The sequence below is a fragment of the Eremomyces bilateralis genome, assembly GCF_010015585.1.
Source record: "Eremomyces bilateralis CBS 781.70 unplaced genomic scaffold P152scaffold_20, whole genome shotgun sequence".
Classification (NCBI taxonomy): Eukaryota; Fungi; Ascomycota; class Dothideomycetes; order Eremomycetales; family Eremomycetaceae; genus Eremomyces; species Eremomyces bilateralis.
Genome location: NW_022985086.1, coordinates 167259 through 183146, shown reverse-complemented (window position 1 = coordinate 183146; position 15888 = coordinate 167259). Strand labels below are relative to the sequence as shown.

General features: G+C 51.8%; 4 protein-coding genes across 4 annotated transcripts; all 4 read left to right on the top strand.

Annotated features, from left to right (window-relative positions):
• Positions 1-156: 156 nt before the first annotated feature.
• On the top strand, positions 157-649 carry P152DRAFT_139115 (uncharacterized protein). Its single transcript, XM_033673830.1, has one exon. It carries the CDS (start codon positions 270-272, stop codon positions 564-566), a length of 297 nt encoding a protein of 98 aa, XP_033531703.1. The 5' UTR covers positions 157-269; the 3' UTR covers positions 567-649.
• A 3434-nt stretch (positions 650-4083) lies between these two features.
• On the top strand, positions 4084-5106 carry P152DRAFT_139103 (uncharacterized protein). The gene has a single exon (XM_033673829.1). The coding sequence runs from the start codon at positions 4206-4208 to the stop codon at positions 4746-4748; it is 543 nt and encodes a 180-aa protein (XP_033531702.1). The 5' UTR covers positions 4084-4205; the 3' UTR covers positions 4749-5106.
• A 541-nt stretch (positions 5107-5647) lies between these two features.
• P152DRAFT_402179 (root hair defective 3 GTP-binding protein) lies at positions 5648-8387 on the top strand (the record flags this gene model as incomplete). The annotated part of the gene is made up of 4 exons (XM_033676641.1): positions 5648-5736; positions 5793-6248; positions 6296-8046; positions 8098-8387. 4 exons carry the CDS (start codon positions 5648-5650, stop codon positions 8385-8387), a joined length of 2586 nt encoding a protein of 861 aa, XP_033531701.1.
• A 4259-nt stretch (positions 8388-12646) lies between these two features.
• On the top strand, positions 12647-15487 carry P152DRAFT_451448 (uncharacterized protein; the record flags this gene model as incomplete). Its single annotated transcript, XM_033678228.1, has 3 exons — positions 12647-12848; positions 12913-14712; positions 14763-15487. 3 exons carry the CDS (start codon positions 12647-12649, stop codon positions 15485-15487), a joined length of 2727 nt encoding a protein of 908 aa, XP_033531700.1.
• Between the last annotated feature and the right edge of the window lie 401 nt (positions 15488-15888).

Sequence of the window (15888 nt, the reverse complement as noted above, 5' to 3'; positions counted from 1 at the left end):
GTGGAGGGTTCCGGTTACACCGAAACTTAAGAAAAGGAGTTGAATACCGGCGTGGTTGTCGTATAGAGCACAAAACTTGTGATTCGAAGGCAGCACGTAGTGGCAGGATGGAGGACTGTACGAATGGCTGAGGCAATCGGAAGCGATATTGCGCAGACACCCGTATTGTTTGCTATCGCTTCCTCACGCGGTGCGACAGAGCTCCTGAAAGGTCTAAAACTAGGTCCAAGACCAGGTCGCAAGGCTCCACGATGCCTAGTTCAGAATAGATGTCCCATCGAGTTGACGACCGAATACTATATCTATCTTTTCGGTGGTTCAAGGTTCGCTGGGCGATGGAATATTGCTTTGGTCTGTTTCCACTTCATTGCTTATATTTCATCTACTACAAACATGCCTCAAGCGTTTCTTTCGCCAAGTCACTTGCGTCAACCTTATCCAAGTCGAATTTTGCGAAAATGGTCAATCGAAAATGTCGTCTTCTATACATGCTTAACGGTTATCTTGTCCCATCTTCTCCTTCGACTCAGTCGAACGATATGTGTTTGATTATATGCACGGTCTGATTCCGATGGCATTGACCTCCCTCTCGCTGCTCGGGTTCATGAGGTTCGTTCGAGTTCTATTGAAGCTCGCCATGGGCAGACAAGTGTGCGAATCGGGGGGGCTATCTACCTTTAACCTGCGACCATTTATGGGCGGGAAGACAACGTCCATCGATGGCGGCTGGTTATGCAGGAATATCATACCGAAGAAAGCATGATCTGGGCTGCCGATACCGGCTCGGATGAGCTCAACCCCCCTCCGCGGATCATGCAACATGTTCGAGAGCCTGAGACCCAGTATTGGCTGTGGGCTTCGGGCCGGCGGTTTCGGTCTGTTCTGGTTCAGTTATCTATCTTGCGCTGCTACAATTGCTTGCCATCGGTACGACTGCTAGTATCATTGTCATATACCGGCCAGTGTTTTCCGAAACGCAGCTATATAGATCAGTAGCGTTGGCAGTGTCTACTGTCCTTGCATCGACGTTATGGGGCTTTCTGTACTTGCTAGGACGGATACCTCCGCCGGGGCATAATATTCCGCGAATGGAACCCAGCAAATAGGGTACTAAACGAAGCCTACTGTTGTGTGAAAAGGGGAAAGTCTGGGGGGTTTACAACGTCCGTATTCTACCCGCACATATCCACATGCTCGTTCGAGTATGTTCGATTACACTGGCTGGCATTGCAACTTCTGCGTACGATTGTCAGTATGTGAAGTCAGAAAAATTTCCCCGCAAGGAGCTGCCGTGTGGCTAGGCATTCAAGGTGCTTTGGCATTCATTAGACTTGTTGGCTGGACGCTGTATACTGGTGTCTTATGCCGTTATCCGCTGGATTTCCCTCGTCAATTTCGGCAGAGTTTGACACTCGATCAATTTGAGCTTCGGACGGCATGGTGGAACAGCCTCAAGAAATAATCTATTAGTCGTCCGTTGAGAAGAGGTGGCGATGCGACTTCATCAAACCCTGGTGTAGCATCGGATGTGCTTCAGGTGCCAGCGTCTCTCTTAACGGCTATTTCCGGCCGGAATGGAGGTAGGGAGTACCATTTGTGCTCCCCTCTCCTCGATATCCGGACCGCTTTCGACCTTTACCTGGCCAGTCTATACCGCGAACCAGGTGCCCCTTACAGCGACGATCTACTGGCCTGCCTTGAGACAGGCGAATGTTGGTCATTTCTGCCTGGCTCATTTCGGGAATGGCTTAGTTTCTACACTGATGTCCATAGCATCGAATTCGAGATCGGATATGATATAATACCCTACGATGGACACTACCACCTTTGGCGAGGCCTGTGGTTTGACAAATTCTACGTCCTAGGTATGTTGGGATCATGGCCATGCCTCGAGCGCAAAACATTTTTCTGTACTTTCCCGAACGAGGAGCAGAGCATGAGTTTGGTTCGCATAGCTTACAGGGGAAAAGACGACATAGACTGCCCTGTTCGTCAAGGCGGTGACAGAATCCTTCCCTGGAATGCACTCCTCAAACGGCATATGAGCACCACAAAGAAGGACGTCCCGGAAGGTTTTGACCTCACTCTAAATGACCGAGAAGGCGCGGTGCGAATAGCCTTGGAAGACCTACAAAATATAATGCAGACGTTGCTGGAGGACAAGCCTGCGCCCCTTATCCTGAATTTAGATGCACATCTATGTCGAATCGACGAAATCCACTCGAGAGCATTGATATCCAAGGCATTTGATGCGCTGGAATCAATTGTGATGCGCTTATTACCCCAACGCTATCGAAAAGAGACTTGATATGCAGATATTCTTTGGGGATTTGGCCTTGGAACAGAAAGTTCAATTGCATATTCCACAGGTGCAATGTACGTCAGGTATCAATAATTTGAGCCAATTTTCCTTTAAGGAGCCGCTGTGGTTAATCAACAGCATAAAGCAGTTGCTGTGGGGACAGTAACGAGCTACGATCAAGCCATCTCGACTTAAAGGCATGCTTCAGAACCGTTAAATTCATCCACCCCGGATGCTCTGATTTGAGATATTGAGATCACGAACCTTCAGCCATTGGGATTGCTTCCATGAGCTCAAACCAGACAAGCACCCATTCCATAGAAATGAAACGCTCGCAGACGGTCAGTATACCGAACTGCCCAACACCCACTGCGATCACATATCGCTCTAGCACGGATTGCATTCCATCCTACCATCAAAACTCTTCGGCTGACATCGGAACGCTCCCTCAGGAGGCTTCGCCTCCTGGCCACCACTTGACCGGTTGTTAAATAGGGACGACCTTTCCCAGTGCCAGCTCTCTGGATTTGGTCGCGAACCATGCTCCATCGCCTTAATATGTAAACCATATAGCGAGATGTATAGCCAGTGCCGCCCAGTGAGATCAGACGTTTGAAGTTTATTGAAGCCGCGGGAAATGAACGAGCAATTGACCAACGTGTGGCTGAATCGATAACTGAGTAGACTCAACTGCATCCACAGACGTCACCACTGAGGTGAGGAGACCAAATTTTCGCAGACATTGATGATAGGGTAATTGAAGCGGAACTGGACTTTGAATGTTGTTGATGCTGGCGTCCGTGCGTTTTCGTGAATATATATTGATTTCTCGGTTTAGACCTAATCTAATTTATTGCGTACATTTACAGAACTGCAGGCGACTGGCTAGTTAATATTCCGGTTTCGCTTTGGCCAACTGCCGCCCAAGTAACTACATTGCTATAGGGCCCAGACTCCAAAATAGGTCGTGCCTCGTCCCAATTAGTATTTCGCATTTACTAACCGAGCAGTGTCGCCGAATGAGAATACATCTACATAGGTACAGAGGAGGGCAGTATTGCAGCAACCCTAACCAGAGCTTTGGTCATGTACGGTTAGGCTGGTTGGTAGACGGGGGTAAGAAAGAGTTGGTCGTATATCGAAGGCCGGAAACCAATGACAATGCTCGGAGATATAGACTCACCTGCGTAGCCATAATATAGCTAACGTAACACACCGTGGACTTGCCCTTCTTTGGCATAAGAAATACTTAATCGAAATGAACTTCCCCGTATTCTAGGAATTACCGAAATACGGTGGGCACCTCTAGAACGAGCCTACCCCTATGATGAGCAGACCCATGCTTTCATTTGTACAGCCAGTATAAGAAAAGGGGAGAAACCCAACTTCGGAGAGACAGGAAACCTGTCCCTCGTTCTAGTTCCAAAATCTGCAATACCTGAAATCATGAAGACCACGGCTCTTTCAGTCTCTGGCCTGGTGCCACTTGTTCTTGCTCTCCCTGAGCCCATACCCCAATCGGGGTGGCAGTTGGGTGGATGGAGCCGATGGGGCAACATTGGCAATACCTGGGGGACCAGTGGTTGGAACTGGAACAACGGCGACGATAGTATTGGTGGTCTTTTTGGAGAAAGCGTGGGAACCGCTGTTGGCACCATGATCGGATGCAAAGTGTTTGGAGGACTCGGTTGCCTTGTGGGCGGAAATATCGGAGGCCAGATTGGCGACTCTTTGCTTGGAGACGGCCAGTCGCAGTCGTGTAATAACCGCTGCAACGTCAGCGCCTGCTCGGCCCTTAGCGTACGTTGTGTCCTGGAGCGATCTTGTGTGGGTGAAGAGCAAGCTAACGCCCCCAACAACAGGGCTCGCTTAAGTGCCAGTGCGAGAACACCCTTAAGCTCCAATGTTACGCGCAGGCCGAGTATCGATGCCCTTTCCCCATAGTGAATGTAAGTCAACACTGGTCTTTGTGAGCATCAAAACTTCAGCACTGACAGCCCACCAGACCTGCGGCAGCGAAGGTCCAACGGCCAGCGACAGCGCATTCCCGCCCTGTGGACCGGGCCATGATTCTTGCGACTCCAACAAAATCTGTCAATCGATTCAGGATAGCTGCACTGGAAGCCAATGCCAGGGGGTCTGCATCCCCAAACCACCCACACCACCCACCTCAGGGGGTAGTTCTGGTGGTTCGGAGGCACCTACCGTATATCGGTACTGTCAAGAGGATAGCTCCAACTGTCGATCCGGCGAATACTGTGTCAGGAACCCCAGGAGCCCGTGTGGTGCTCAGTGCGCGCAGTCGTTTGTCTGTGTCGAACCTCGGACGACCTGTGGTGGGTCTGATGGAGTTAGCTGCCCGCGGAACCAGTTCTGTGTTGACGATTCGGAGTATTGCTTCGTGTCGGGTAACGATGATGGCGAGTGCGTTGGAATCTGTGTCTAGGAATAGTCGCTGTCCATGACCACAGAGGCCATCGGATGGGACAGTAGCAGGCCATAAAATGTGATGATTTCTGAGGAACCTCGAAAGTAATGATAATATATATGCTCGAAAATTGACAACATTTTCACACGCAGGAGAATAAAAGGAGCCTCGCGCTCGGCATCGATCAAGATGAAATGGACTTGGAGATAATATCAGGTACATGGACGGAATTGAAGATGCTTTACGACACAGTACTCACAGGTGTGGTGCTATTATATCAATATGCACCAAAATGAATGTCATTTTAGAATATCAAGGCCAGATACCTGTCGTTTTATGATGAAATATGGTTAACTCTGAATGCAGTGCGAAGATTAGGTGACGTTAATGGACTCTGGCTTACCTTGAGGAATCCGTGATCGTCCAGGTCAGGCCGTGAGGCTGGCAGGCTGCAACGGTCTGCAGGTGTGTCATCATCACCAGCCACAGTCAACTACTACCAGCCACAGTCAACTACTACCAGCCACATGTTGATGATCACACTCTGGACTCGGATGACCTGGAATCCTGGAGGATGCATGTGCTCGATGTAAGAACATCCGCTGTGGCCGAAACGACACATCAGGCAGTTGGATTTCCTTTATGACCATTCCCTTTATCTTCTGGACATCCACGTCTACTTTGCTAATACTCGTTTATGAATTGGTGTTCACAAACATCATACATTTGGACAACCGCATCTTGTATCTTACCCCCTTCTAGCCACTACACAGCTTGGCACAACCATAGATTATCGAACAGTTACGGATACTTGTGCTCTGTACCAACTAGGTTCAAATTTTTGAACCATGGCGAGCCCGGCCAGAAATGGACGGCGTCCAAGTGCCGTCCCTACTCCGTCGGCACCCTCAGTCATCATGAATGGCCATTTCGCATCCAACGAGGCGGCGACGCCGGAGCAGTACGAGCATGGCGTCCAAGTGATAGACGAGGACAAAACTTTCAAGTATGTAATCGCCGCGAAGCGAGGACACGGCGGATTGTGCTAATTGAGTCCCCCAGCTCGAAACTTGGAACATACCTTGCCATCGAAAACATCATACCAGCTGGATTCAACTACCATTTGATATCTGTCTTTGGTTCACAATCGACTGGCAAATCGACGTTGCTCAACCACTTGTTTGGCACCCAGTTTGGGGTGATGTCAGAGGAGGAACGGAAGCAGACAACGAAGGGTATTTGGCTATCGAAGAATAAGAAAGATGGTGCAAAGGACAACTCAAACCAACGATCCATGGCAGAGAATATCCTCGTCATGGATGTCGAAGGGACCGATGGTAGAGAACGAGGCGAAGATCAAGACTTTGAGCGGAAAGCCGCCCTTTTTGCTTTGGCTACCAGCGAGGTGCTGATTGTCAACATATGGGAACACCAGGTCGGGCTTTATCAAGGTGCAAACATGGGGCTGTTGAAGACCGTGTTCGAAGTCAATCTTCAGTTGTTTGTTAAGGATAGAGAGTGAGTACCCGGTGCCTTTCAAACGGTTGTTGCTAACTCTCTGGCAGATCCATACCCCGATCGCTGCTATTCTTCGTCATCCGCGACCATTTAGGACACACACCCCTTGCCAACCTTCGAAACACCCTCCTACAAGACCTGTCGCGATTATGGTCAACCATCAACAAACCACCAGGTCTCGAAATTTCTACCATCGATGACTACTTCGACTTCGCCTTCGTCGCACTGCCCCACAAGATCCTCCAACCCGATGCTTTCGTAGCTTCGATCGACAAGCTAGGAAAGCGATTCAAGGAGGGCTATAAGGATCCCAATAAATCCCAGCCTAAATTTCTGGAGAACGAAGATGAACCGATTCTATTACCGCAGTACCACCGACGCATTCCCGCCGACGGATTTCCGATATATGCGCAAAGCGTATGGGATCAGATCAACAGCAATAAGGATCTCGACCTACCCACGCAGCAGGAGTTACTCGCGCAGTTCCGCTGCGATGAGATTTCACGCGAGGTGCTCGAGGAGTTCGACGAGGTGATCATGCCGTTTGAACGGAAACAGGCCGAAGGAGCGCGTGTCGGGACGCCTGTCGTCGTCTCGGATCTGGGCAAGGGGATCAACAAGGCCCGCGCCACCACCATCGCAAGCTTCACCGAGAAGGCCAGCCGGTACCACAAGGGCGTCTTCGCGCGCAAGACGGTGGAGTTGGAAGACAAGATCGACTCGCGCCTGAAAGTGTTGGTAAAAGGACAATTGGACGCCGCGCATCGAGACTCTATCCGCGGCTTTAGCGAGGGCGTCAGCCAAGAAGTCAAGCTCAATCAGAAGAAAGGCGGCGTGTATGACTTTGCGGAGATCGTTGACAATAAGAAGCAAGCGGCGCTTGAATTGTTCGTGTCCGTCGCGACGGCGACGGCCATCGAGGGCGCTGACTGGAGTTCGTTCGATGAGGAACTGGTGCTGTTGAAAAAAGAGCTGGACGACGCTAGCAAGCGGCTCAGGGGCGAGGAGATGCGCCGACTGGCGACTCGGGTCGAGCGATGGGTTAAGTCACGAGTTGGAGAAGCTGTGGGGCTGGAGTTCAATAAATTGGGCTCCGGACGCGGTGGCTCCGGCGCACCGGCTGAGGGTGAGAAGCCGGCGGATGAGCGGGACTTGTGGGATCGGGTGTGGAAGACGTTCGTCGACATCGTCGCGCACGCGGAGTCCCGGTTCAGCGACCGCGCCAAGAGTTTCGACGCCAGCCCGGAAGAAGTGGAGGTCGGGCTGTGGCGATTGCGAAGGAAATCGTGGGGCGTATTGCAGGACAAGATCGAGGAAGAGCTGATGGAGGGTAATCTACTCTTGAAACTGCGCGAAAACTTCGAGGACAAGTTCCGGTACGACGACGAGGGCGTACCGCGCATCTGGCGGCCGACGGACGATATCGAAGGGCTGTATACCCGCGCCCGCGAGTCGACGCTTACGCTCATCCCGCTACTCGCGCGCTTTAAACTGCTCGCGACGAACTCGCCGCCACCGCTAGAAGAGTGGATCGGGAACGCACCGCAGGCGATGACGCCAGCGGACGAAGAGGACCTCGCTCCGATTGGCGGGGTGGATGAGGAGGAAGGCACGAGTCTGGAGGAAGAGATGACTGTGTTGAGCGATGTGAAGATTCAAGATCTGACGGTGCGGTTTAAGAAGACGGCGGATGGAGTGTATGTGGAGGCGAAGCGAAGTGCCATTGGAGGGATTACTCAGGTGCCATTGTATTTCTATGGGATTTTGCTGGCGCTGGGTTGGAACGAGATCGTTGCTGGTATGTCGCTCTTCGAGATGATTCTCTACTCACCCGCTAACCTTTCTCTAGTGCTACGAAACCCTGCCCTGTTCATCCTCCTAATCCTCTCCATAGTCGGCGCATACGTTACCTACACCCTCAACCTCTGGGGCCCTATGATCCGCATGACCAACGCTGCTTCACAGCAAGCCCTCGAGATCGGCAAGGAGAAATTGCGGGAGTTCCTCGAGCAGTCGGACGCGGGGAGGCAGGCGATGGCCATGAGTGGCGAATCCCGACGAAAAGATGCGGATAACATCAGCTTGGATACGTTGAATAGCCAGGGCAGGAGGGCCAATGATGACGATGACGATATTTGAACATCATGCATAGCGTTGATACTGTCGTTGTCTAGCATTTGTATATTGAGTTAATGCTCACCGAGGCGCGTTATATCTGGGCCATTTGCGGTTCTTCCCTTCATGTTGTCGTGAAGTGCTCTATCTTGTCACCGTCGCGTCCAGTACTATCCTTTTGCTTGATTTGTGATCGCCTCTGACGATGCTTGAACCACCGCGACATCCATGATCCTCCACCATCGAACTCCAAATCAAATGGACACTAATTCACGCCAGCTATAATAGGGTGTTGTGTTTAACTATGAGCGTGTCCTATCACATTTAAAGGCAGTATATATTTACGCCTGGCAACTTGAACTCTCAGTGGAAATGGTCATGTTGGTTTAACGACTGATGCGGATCAAGTACAGCTGAAAAAATGATACCAGTCCTACGGAACAGACACCTGAGGCCTGCGAGATGGTTGACTTTCTTTGCGTACCCAAGAAGGTGGGGCAAGTTTTTGTTGTTTTGATGGACATACAACTTACTGGTGTCGGGTTGCAAAAGGTACATCGAGTGTTTATGTAAACTAATATCCGTACTTACAAGGCCACGATTTCGAACTCCGCTTGCGGCAATTCTTTTTGACATACAAGTCCCAGCGCTTTCTTAGATTTGGATGGATTTATCACGCAAGAACTATTCGTAATTATGGCATATGTGCTATATTTGCAAGAAGCGCGCGATAAGCCGCGAATTAACTTGATATCATTTACGTCCGAATACCACCAAGCTTCCCTTAGTCTGTTTATATCTGTATCCAGCGGATCATAGTTGAGATCTGGCTACGCGGAGTTTGGGTCCTTCCTATTCTCCAGCTGGCGTTCCAGGTAGGACAGGTATGCGGGATAAAACTCCTTCATCGGACGGAGTGATTGTGGGAGATGAATATAGCGGTACTTTACTAAGTCAGTACTGATCAGTTTGTCCAATGAAGCTCTGTGGTCACTTTAGTATATTTGGTTGCCTCTAAAAGGACTCTGGCCCTCAAAAGGACTCGAGCAGCTAGAATTCAACAGAAATTATACCGATGCATCCGCTCTTTGTATGATTTCATCTGCTTGTTCAAATCTAGAGTAGAGCTTCAGTCATTTTTACGACCCATGGAATGGGTGTAGGACAGGAGAAATAGAAGGTTGTTTACCAAACAGTCAGCCAACGTCTTCAAATAACCGAGAAGGCCTCGACTTTGACATGAAGATCGTATCAGATTGGAATTGACACGCCTGTGGTATATATACTTGCTTAAACCACGTGAATATTTCATCTCTATAGTGTCCTCGTGCGAGGAAAGGATCTCAGCATCAGCACCCGTCTCTGTAAACCCCTGATAACTCGCACTGAAACCTCCCACTCACATGTTCCTCGAAAAACCAACAAAACTCACACTACCAGGCGCAAACACGCCTTTGATAATCTGACCATAATTCGACCAGAAACATGCACCCTCTCAAATCCTCCTTTAGAAAGGGCTGCGTCACCGACCTAGGTGACGAGGACGAGCGCCCCGTCATGGAGCTGGCGCGTTTTGTCGAAATGTTTAACAACTAAGAAATTGACTGGAAACTAACAAAGCTCAACCTGGGATGGTCGCCTTTACCTAGAACTGGTGGAAAAGCTGTTATTGGTTCTACTTCTAAGTTCGGTGGCGGAAAGGTCTTGTCCAAATATCGGCCGGGAGCAGATCACTCAGTGGGATCGGTGATGCGTTCAAGGGTAGGAGATACGTCGATGATAACCTTGGATGGGGATTCGTCTCCACTGCCTGGTTTGGCCGAGATACCCAGTAAATCTGATGCCGCGGATTCCTTCGGCTCAGTGAAAGACATGGTTGACTAGCACTGTCCAGGGAGGGCCGACATGTCGCACTCAAGTTCCTATCGACCGACCATTCTGCCGGGTGGACCAAGTCCAGTGAGGTGAAGATCATGCAACATCTCAACTGAATTGAACCGGAAGGATAGATGCCAGATAGCGACCGCATTGTCCACTTGCGGGATCATTTCCAGTACCAAGGGCAGATCGGGGAAATAGAGATGCTTGGTGTTCAACAGTATGGGTTAATCATTGGTGACGTATCGTACGCGATTCGAAAGACATAAATTCCGCTTCCGATCCTCAAAGGGATTGTGAAGGAGATGTTGCTTGCATTGAGCTTCCTTCATGATTCTGGACAGGTTATCCGTGAGGGGTCAGTTTTCTAGGTGATCGAAGTGGGGAATTCGCTGACTGATGTGGACGCTAGTTGTAGATATCACAACTATCGAATGTCCTCATTGAGACTGTTATTGAGACTATTTCGACGAAGCTCGTCGTAGAGAATGATCTGCCTGGGATGTTAGAGAAGGTTAAAGGCCCTCCATCCCTCGGCCAATCCATCAAGGAGATTGAGCGATGTGCTTTGGTCCGGGAGGATACGGAGCCGAAGTCAGTGTCAGTGAGGTTGGGAAACTTTGGATCCGGTGAGTGGTTAACCTCCCGTTCACAGAGCCATTGACATGTATTTTAGCGAGATTCTTTGATACCCCCGCTGCGGACTGCATCCCACCGGACTGGCAACGCGCTCCGGAGGTGCTTTTGGGCGCCAAATGGGATCATAAGGCTGATATCCAGAACGTTGGTGTCTTGGTAACCCGAACAGTTCCATGAGAAGGGCGATGCTGACTTTTGCCTTTGAGGCTTGGGAACTGGCAATGGGTCGGCCCATATTCAAACCTTCAGACACACTCCAACCAGGGTATAGTCTTCAGGGCCATCTACGCATTATGCGACAATTGCGTGGTCCAATGCCGAAAGCTCCTTTGCGGCGATCTCTATACAGATCCAAATATTACGACTCGGAAGGGAAGCCCAGTGTTGACGAATTTCGTTGGATCATGACTGACTCCTCATGGGTTTTACTCCGGACAACCCATCCATCCAAGAAAGAGTGGCTTCTGCTACCGTGGATGAAGAGACGGATAGATAGGAACGCGAAAATAGGATGCGATTCCTTGGTCTCATCTAGGTCATGCTCACTTTGGATCTGGCGAAGAGACCTGATGCATGAGAGTTGCTGCAGCACGAATGGCTGCAAGACGCCGCAACAGCAGATGGTGCCGAGGATTAGGAAACCAGTGACGGGATTCCTTGCCCATCACGATTATGATACTCTTTTTAAGACAGCGGGTCAACAGATATTGAAAGAATTTCACACCAGGACGAATTGGGTGGTGGAATGATAAAGGGAGGAGTTGTGCACTGTCGTGATGACATCAAGCAAGCACGAAGTCCATCAAACTTTGCAGCACGATATGTACCTAAACGTCGTATCCCCCAGACGACAGCCAATGACATCGTGCTTAAAACCGATTTCAAGTCATTTGAGTGCAAAGAACTTAAAGAAAGTGGGGTATTTAGGGAGCATTTTTCGCTGCTACCGACCAGACCCTGGGCGAGATATCAAACTCCCCCCTATGATCCCCCAATGCCCCGGAGTTTCTGAGCGATATGCATGAGAGAACCTTGTCTTTCCATGACGATTTGCGAAAAAAGACCTTCTCGTTATCAGCTATTCTAGTGATTGTCGGTGATCCTTAGGCTTGAAACTTCTGGTGTAGCAACGAAGGTTCACGACGGAACCACAGACACTATTACCGCGTGCTTAAAATTTTCACGGGTTGATCCTCCCCGCTTCTTAGCTCTGATTACCCCAATTGAGTCTCCAGTGCACGTAATAATTAGCCGTTACTCCACCTTGGTCGGAGCTACCGCTAGAGGTCTCTAGATACGGATATCTCCAATCTCTTCATCACCGTTGGCTTGGGGAGCTAGAGCTAGGGACAGTCTGCGAGAGTTTGACAGCAAAGAACTCGAACAGGAGGACAATTTCTTCCAAGGAACGGATTTGTCAGAGATCATATACCTTTACTCCGTACTCTCCAAAGCTATCCACGTGGTGATTGCTTTGTCGAGGTACCTTGCTTCTTCAGCTCTATTCAGAGTATTCGCTGAGTGGCGCAATCCTCAGCCCTGTCCCGACCCGGACCCATTGCAGCAATAAGCAATTCATCCTGCCGATTCTTTTCGTCCGCACAGAAATTCAACAAAGTCGATATCCGACGGCACGAAGCTCGATACCCAATACCATTCGCTCTTTATTCCGCATACATCACCTTGGAAACCCATCCTCCGCCGTTGTTGCCTCGACCCGCGCCTTCAATCCCGACCTAGTTACCCCGCGAGGGGAACAAGCGAATATGGCGAGCGCCCATGACGGCGCTGAAAATGTGGAGGGAGGGTTGAAGTTGGCGAATCGCGCCGCGGAGAGCAATAGTCAATACATCCAGAGCCATAAGAATGATCTGGTGGCATGGCAGCTTTGGGATGCGAAGACATTGGAGCTGGTGCGAACAAGCGGACGACTTGTGTTCCTTAGTATTGGATATGCGTCATGTCATTGTACGTGCTCACTCCGGCGAATAATTCGACAATAGTACCTTTACTGACTATCTCTTCCATTCAGGGTGCCATGTCATGGCTGCCGAAACCTTCAGCGACCCCCCAACCGTCAACATCCTCAACGACTCGTTCATCCCTATTATCGTCGACCGTGACGACCGCCCCGACCTCGATCGCATCTACATGAACTACGTGCAAGCAACCACTGCGACCGGAGGCTGGCCGCTCAACGTGTTCCTCACCCCCAGCCTTGCGCCGATCTTTGGGGGCACTTATTTCCCTCCCCGTCGGGCCGGCGCAGGCGGTCGCAGCGGCACATCCGCCCCCTCCGGCACCGCGAGACACGCCGGCAAGTTCCAGCGACCCGATCCGACCGACACCGGGAACACCGGTGCCGCCAGCGGCGCGGTGGCGCCGCCGACCTTTGTCGCGATCCTCCAGCACCTCAAAACCGTCTGGGATGCCGACCGCGCAGGCTGCGAAGCGACGGCGCGGCACATCGTCAAGCAGCTGAGCGACTTCGCGGCCGAGGGCATGATCTCGCGGGAGGGGCGGCGCGAGTCGTTCATCAATCTGCAGGCGCTGAACAAGAGCGATCGATCAGATTCGACAAACACGAACACGGGGAGCGCGAGCGGGGCGTCTGCGACGGAGACGGTGTCGGGACAGGAGAAGATTGAGTTTCTGCCGCTGACGCATGCGCCACCGCCGGAGCAGTTCGTGGAGTTCGAGGACGATCCGGCGCAGATGCTTGAGCTCGATTTGCTGGACGAGGCGTATGAGCACTTCTTGGGCCGCTTCGACAATGCGTTCGGCGGGTTTGGCACGAATCCGAAGTTTCCCACCCCGATCAATCTGCAGTTCTTGCTACGGCTGGGTGTCTGGTCGGAGCCGGTACAAGATTTGGTCGGCGAGGCTGGGGTCACCAGAGCGCGGGCTATGGCGCTGCAGACACTGGATGCGTTGAGTTTGTCGGCGCTGTGCGATCAGTTGGAGGGAGGGTTCCATCGATACAGCGTGAGTCGTGATTGGAACGTGCCACATTTTGAGAAGATGTTGTATGATCAGGCGCTGCTGTTGTCAACATACACGGATGCGTGGGTGTTGACAAAAGAGGCGAGATATCTCGACGCGGTCAAGGGGTTGGCCGCGTATCTGCTTGAGGGGCCGCTAGTGGCGAAAGAGGAAGCCGTCGCAGGAGCGTTCTACTCGGCGGAGGACGCAGACTCGGCAGCACATCCCACCGAACAGGCGAAGCGGGAGGGAGCGTTCTATCTATGGGGCAAATGGGAGCTGAACAAGGTTTTCGGAGAGGATAGCCGGGATGCGGAGATATTGGCACGCCATTTTGGCGTTGTCGATGCGGGCAATATCCCAGAAGAATTCGACAGCGAGGAAGAGTTCCGCGACCTGAACGTCTTGGCAGTCAAGGTCCCCGCGACGAAGCTCGCAGAGGAGTTTAGCGTATCGGAAGAGGAAGTACAGAAATTGATCACGGAGGGCAAGGAGAAATTACGGGTGTATCGCAGTGAACGAGGAAGGCCGGACGTCGACAAGAAGGTCGTAGCCGGATGGAATGGTTTGGCGATCGGAGCCTTAGCGAGGGCATCGCGAGCCATTGATGCTTCCGATTCCGTGCCAGACTTGGCCGCGAAGTTACAGCAAGCAGCAATCAAGGCGACGAACGTCCTCAAACAATCTTTGGTAGACGACAGCGGTCGGTTGTATAGAAGCTGGGGCGACGGACGACGAGGCGATGCGGAAGGATTCGCGGAGGACTATACTTACTTGATCTGGGGATCGATCGAGTTGCACCAGACGACCGGCGACGCCGGGATACTTGAGTGGGCGACTGACCTGATGGGTATGTGCTATCCACCGAACCATGCTAACCGACCGCTAACATCGATCCAGAAACCTACATCTCCCTCTTCCACGACACCCACCACGAAGGCTTCTTCGCCACCTCTGCCCCCTCTTCCGCCCCCGACCCCTCTTCCCTCTTCCACCCCTCCTACCTCACGTCCACCTTTCCCACCACCTCCACCCCCACCCCTTCCTCCCCAACCTACGCCCCTGACGCCTCTCCCTCCCGCCACGCCTCCCTCACCGAACCCCCCTCCCTCACCCGCACCCCCACCGCCCCCTCCTCCGAGCTCATCCTCCGTCTTAAAGACGGTATGGATACCGCCGAGCCCTCCGCTAACGGCATGACCGCGCAAAACCTCTTCCGCCTCTCCGCGCTGCTGACCCGCGTGTCCGCCCGCCGCGGCTCCACGCACGACCCCGCGCCGTCCACCCACGCGCAGCAATCCAACCGGTACGACCGGCTGGCGAAGCGCACGCTGCTGGCGTTCGAGGCGGAGGCGATGCAGCATCCGGGGTTGTTTGCGTCGTTGTTGGAGGCGGTGGTGATGGCGCGGGAGGGGGTGGGGAGGCTGAGTGTGGTAGGGGAGGGTGAGGGGGTGCAGAGGGAGGTGAGGAGGTGTTGGGCGAATCGGAATGTTATGGTGGGGGATTGTTGGGTTGTGGAGAGGGTGGGGAAGGAGGTGGAGGGGGGAGTGAGGGTGGAGGTGTGTGAGGCGGCGGGGAAGAGATGTAGGGTTGTTGGGGTGGAGGAGGTGGAGAGGTTGAAGTGATGGTACTGGTACCGTATGGATTTGATCTGCCCGGAAGTATGGCATGTTTACTTCTTTTCGGCGTTTTTAAGTGGCTTTGATCGGCGTATTGGGACGATTGCATGGAGAGGACATTATCATGAGTGGACCGAGTTTATAATGCTCGTCGCTCAGTAGTAACGAAATATAGACATGTAATTCACGCATATAGGCAATCTCGAGTTATTTTACCAGTTTGCTCACAGAATAGTCTATTGACGAGAGTTTACGTCTAGACATGACTAGTGCAGCCCTGTTAGATGAGAGATGCCGTAGTCCTCCTGTCCTGTCCCGGTATGGCAAGTTCACCACTGTCACGCCCTTCAATCGATACATGTAGTTAAAGGCAAGTAAGTTACAAAAGTCAGCCTATCAATATCTCT

Coding starts and splice junctions, on each gene's coding strand:
- P152DRAFT_139115 (XM_033673830.1), top strand. CDS start 270: ATGTCCCATCGAGTTGACGACCGAATACTATATCTATCTTTTCGGTGG.
- P152DRAFT_139103 (XM_033673829.1), top strand. CDS start 4,206: ATGTTACGCGCAGGCCGAGTATCGATGCCCTTTCCCCATAGTGAATGT.